Source organism: Acipenser ruthenus, chromosome 17 (genome assembly GCF_902713425.1).
Source record: "Acipenser ruthenus chromosome 17, fAciRut3.2 maternal haplotype, whole genome shotgun sequence".
NCBI lineage: Eukaryota > Metazoa > Chordata > Actinopteri > Acipenseriformes > Acipenseridae > Acipenser > Acipenser ruthenus.
Window position 1 is genome coordinate 26,656,378 of NC_081205.1, and position 5,476 is coordinate 26,661,853.

The 5,476-nt window shown below is 36.4% G+C and overlaps 1 protein-coding gene across 1 annotated transcript; it reads left to right on the forward strand.

Annotated features, from left to right (window-relative positions):
• Positions 1–1,989: 1,989 nt before the first annotated feature.
• Positions 1,990–5,164, forward strand: rnf7 (ring finger protein 7). Its single transcript, XM_034038663.3, has 3 exons — positions 1,990–2,268; positions 3,026–3,073; positions 4,773–5,164. Exons 1-3 carry the CDS (start codon positions 2,091–2,093, stop codon positions 4,889–4,891), a joined length of 345 nt encoding a protein of 114 aa, XP_033894554.3. The 5' UTR covers positions 1,990–2,090; the 3' UTR covers positions 4,892–5,164.
• The last annotated feature ends 312 nt before the right edge of the window (positions 5,165–5,476 follow it).

The window sequence follows — 5,476 nt, forward strand, 5'->3', positions numbered from 1 at the left end:
ACCAAGGACCAACAGGTTACTTTGAAATGGTTGCCTTATCATTTTAAAAACATTTACATGCAGTCTAGTGGTTGATATAAAAAAATATTCGTTTGGTGTGGTCTGAATTTGTACCTCTCTAAGTAACTCCTTGAATGCACACCAGAGCTTTTGTTTAAAAATGCACAGTAGTTTAAGACACACTCAATTTTCGTCTAGATTTTACTTTTAAAGTTGCACACCTAGAATTCTCATTTATTTCCATGGCTGCAAAGCTACACTGTCCCAAATTAGGGTGAAACACAATATAAAAATGACATGCATACTTTAATATAATTACTGTACATGAATCTCAAAGTGTCCCCAAAGATTTTTTATAAATTGGTGCTTGGATTACTTCTAAATAGACCGAGCTGTATAACCTGAGGTCATTTGTCTTCAAAGGGTTTTCAAGAACCTCACTGACTCGGATAAAAAAAAAAGTTTGGTTTATTTACCACGTAACAAATGTAAACCATTGACTATCGCCCCGCTGGAAATGAGTTCAGCTAAAATAATTCTTCGTTTATGAAATGGTTTCATAATTTCGAGCAGCTTCAGGAGGGCACTGTCAATTTTATCCAAAAAATATTTTTCTGTCATTATTGATACAATAATCTTTTTGTTTGCTTAATTTGCTGTGTTTATGAAAGGTTGGGAAGTGGTTGTTAATCCTCAGAGAATGGATAGCACTAGCAGTGGCACAAGAACTCGTCCACATTCAGGAGGGAATTGTGCCAAACTGTTTGGTGGTTTTATGAGTGCTAAGTTGAGAACAATAAATACATTTAACGTGGGACCAAAGCCAGGCCCACCATGCATCAATGGACTGGTTTGGCATAAATAATCCTTACAAAGAATTGTATACCAAAGTTTCAGTCTTTGCTAAGTTGGGCCAGCCAGTGATGTACAGAATAAGTAGAGTTGGTTAGAAATCTCTTTTCAGAATGATACAGGGGTAGATAAAATCACTGAATGTAGAAACACATTTATCAGGTTCTCATTATAGCCTCTCCAGTTTTGATCGGAATCCAAATTTATGAACCCAGGTGTGTTGACAGGAGTATATCAGTCCCTTTTGCACAAACTAGCATATTAACTGTTGTCAAGCATCAGCCAACCCAAAACCTAATAAATAGTTATTTAAAAACAAATTAAATCAACCTGCTGTTCACAACAGCAGGTTAATTCGTTTTTTAAAGATTATTTTTGGAAGTTTGTGTTTTCTTCCCAAGGGACAGGGTGAATGTAGCACACTTTGCATCAATTGCCCCAAGGCGAATTATTTTGTTTTAACTATTTCAACACTGCAAACCTGTATACAGGTCTAGGAAAAAATAACATAGCAGGAAACTGATCTAATATACTGTGTGTATATCTGTCTGATATCTTGTCTGGTAGCTTGATCCAATTGACTCTGTTTTTTGTTTTTTTGCCAAAAACACCATGCCACTCTGTCACAACTGTAGCATTTCTAGAAAATAACGCCGGGTTTCTTTTTTTGTTGTAACGCACAAGAGCATGTATACCTGGCTAAATGATTTTGCAGCGCGGAACACAATTGGCAGCCACAGTCTAGTTCACATACCTAGACTGTACATTGCATAGTAATATGAATAACCTAATTGCAGCATAACATTTAAATGGACTAACAATTGTATTTGCAAAACAAAGAAACACAAAAGTATGTCAATCTTTCCATATTAACCAAGTTGTAATATGTACCCCAAAACGTTTGTAAGGCATAACATCCGCAACTACCAAAAAAAAACGAGGTATTTCCCTGAACGTGACTGACAATAGTTACGGGATAGGTTGCAAATCCCTCAACCCTTTGCTTGTATGTAATACGCTGGTTCCCCACAGAGGCCAAATGCGTAATTGCAGTAACTGCACGTGTTATTTGTGTTGCTTTTTTTTTTTTTGAGAACCACGTGATATTCAGTTTCGATTTCAGCCAATATACGAAGGCTCTGTTTCCGTTGCAAGTTGCAGCTCTACCGCGACAGAGAGAGACGCTTAGCCGTCCGGTGCGTCCTCGTCCATTTTGTTTCCCGTGTTGTTTCCCTGCTATGGCGGAGATGGATGACGGAGATGAATCCGGTTTGGTGCCTTCTCACAGTGGAGGATCTGTGTCTGGTAAAGGTGGAGGGGACAAGATGTTCTCTCTAAAGAAATGGAACGCCGTTGCGATGTGGAGCTGGGACGTGGAGTGTGATACCTGTGCAATTTGCAGAGTCCAGGTTATGGGTAAGGATAAGAAACCCCGGCTCTCAGACAGGAAGTTGATTTTGTACAGCTGGTGTGCATAATCCATGATCAGTAGTAATGTCGAGTGCTTATCAGAAATAATTTTTTTATGAAAACATAGTACTTTGATTCTGCTGCGGTGTTTATTTTTATTTTTTATAAAGGCTCCTAGATTGTATTTTTTATTGGTACTGTAGCTTTTTATTTCATACTTTTTAGTTCTTCATTGTAATTACGAGACGTACGCTGGAAACTAAAGGTTACCAGTAGCTACCATACATCAAGTAAAAAATCATGTAAACAATTTGGGTCTAAACAGTGTGTTTCAATCTTGCAACCATACATATTCATTACACACATAAAACTTAAATAAAAACACAACGTTTTTATTTAAGTATACAAAATATAGGATTATTTTCCGTTTGTTATTGTTTTGTTATTACGTTCACATGATCTCATTTTGAGAACCGCACTGGCTATGCTGAAGAAGTCGCTTGTTTGGCATCGCTGTTATTGGTTTTGATGTAGATGATTAAACATGCCCGTTTCGTGCTGACCCTAGCCTTATTACTGTGGTAAAAGCGAATTGGCTAGTCATGCATAATCCAAAGAATAAATAAATACTGCAAGGTGTCCATCGATTGCAGCCATGACCTATTGTAAGGTAATACTGCAAAATGCCCGTTTTAATTAGTTTTATATTCATTCAGTAAGTTCCTTTACAGCTTTTCGTTTCCCCCCCCCCCCCCCCATTTAGATGCTTGCCTTCGATGCCAGGCAGAAAACAAGCAGGAAGATTGTGTTGGTAAGTCTAGTGCTTGTCATCAAATCCAGTGTTTTCACTAATGTAAGCTGTATTAATAAATACAGTATGTATGTAATAGACAAATAACAAAGTTATTTAATTTTTTTAAAATAATGGAGTCGTATCAGTTCATTGAAGGCAGGCAAGTTGTATGTGCAATTTAAATTAAGTCTCTATGAGTTTACACTTGTATACAAATGTACTGCTATACTCTGGTGAAGCGTTTTATTCGAATGGCATCTGATAAACTGAACCCCATGCAGCAGGTGTCTAGGCAGACTGTTTTGTGACATCAAGCTGTGTCCATCCAAGTTGTTGTCACGTTTAGCATTACGTGTTTCTATAAATAAACTCCCTGGGGGTATGTGTAGAATGTGACATTCAGAAGGATACCAATATAACCATTTCTCTGGAAAAATGATTAGGATTGTTTTTCAAATAGAATATTGCTACTCATTAATTACTTAATCCTAAATGCTAAATAAGGCCACTTAATGACAATTATCCTTCAAGTGTCACACTTTCTATATTATCCAAATATTGTATTAATTAGAGCATTAAGCAATGGACTATTCAACATTTAACTGTATGTTACTTGTAGATGACGGATTGTGGGTACAAGCACAGAGCACATTTATTGAAGAAGTCATATGCTTCAGACCATACCTAGCCTAGTTCCACGGTTCTGTTTTATAACATACACCTTGCAGAGCCAGGTACGTTTATTATTTAGCCCACTAGTTAACCCACTTTACTTTGGGTACATCCAAGGCGCTTCTACACAGCTCTCTGCCCACCACCGCAACTGAGAGATATTCCACAGAGTACAACCCAGTCAGTGATGAAATGAGCTACAGTAAAACTTCAATTAAACACCTCTGGCATTTATTTACAATATTTGCCAGCAGACCCGGTATGTGTTGGAGACCGGCGATTATTGGAGGCCAGTGTTTATATTAGATCTCAAGGTTCACATGCTTCATGCTGTTATTGAGAAGCCGCTAACACACAACCTTGTAGCAACATCTTAACTCAATTTAAACATTCCTTTGTTAAAAGCTTGTGTGTCAGTGGGAACAAAGTAACAGTTTTGTTTTATAATAAAATTACATTGTATTGTACACCCTCAAGTATAAAGCAAAAGTATTATTACGGTCTTTGTATATGCACTGGTTAACAAGGATACGTTTATGCAAAACGTTGAAAAAGTAACAAGCAGAAGTACGAATTTGTATTTAAAAATGGAATTAGATCTACCATTGTTTAATAATAATAATAATAATAATAATAATAATAATAATAATAATACAAACGTCAAATGTTTTTAAAAATGAATAATAAAGGCAATAAGTATCATTATCAAAAATAATATATTGTTTAATCTCAAACTTGTATATTGTTAATACAACAAAACACATTAAAATCTGGCCTACTATCAGCACGCTTAAAATTATCAAAACTTAAATTACGTTTTCTAAATATTATTATTATTATGATTATGTATTAATCCTGAGAGTCACTTTCATCGCTGTCACTTATTGACAGATAGGTGTTAGCGCTTATAGAACTGGTTTGCTAAATTGTTATTTTGCTCCTTTTGAAAATCATGACTATACATCCCTGTTCAAAGAACTGGCTAGCTTTAGATAACAAGACTGAAGTCTCACTAATGTGTTGGTTGTGATTCTTTTTCTTTCAGTGGTTTGGGGAGAATGCAACCACTCATTTCACAACTGCTGCATGTCGCTGTGGGTGAAGCAGAACAACCGTTGCCCTCTCTGCCAGCAGGACTGGGTGGTGCAAAGAATAGGAAAATGAAACTGTGCTGCGTCCCAGAAAATGATTTATATATGGGTTTGGGTGTTCTGTACAATCTGAAAACCATCAAGACCATTGCCCTTGAAGAATGTTGTTTATGAAGACTGTAACTTCGATTTTAGAAGGCAGTAAGACTGTCTGGAAGAACATCACAAGAATTGATATGCATCAGAAGCAGTAACAATGTGTTGGAGTTGTTGGAGTTATTCAGCTTTGAGTATTGTGTCTCAACATGTTTGTGTTTCATGTAAAATAAAACAATACCATAAGAAACCAGGCATCTTGACTTGTGTTTATAAAGGGACCAGGCTTCCTGCCACATTGATAGCTGGGTGAGTTTTACAAAGGTCTTGCATTGATTAATTGACAGGCTTTCAAAGTTTCAATCTGGAATACACATCTAGTATAAAAACCCACAATGGCTGGTTTATTTTTAAATCCTGTTTGTTATTAATTACAAGTCTCCACTTTACATTAGTCTTGACATGTTTTCCCGTCTTTTTATTTTTGTGATTCACAATAGTGTCTATCAGCAAGGGACTACTGTAAAGCAAATAGTGACTGATTGATTGATCAAGCTTGGCT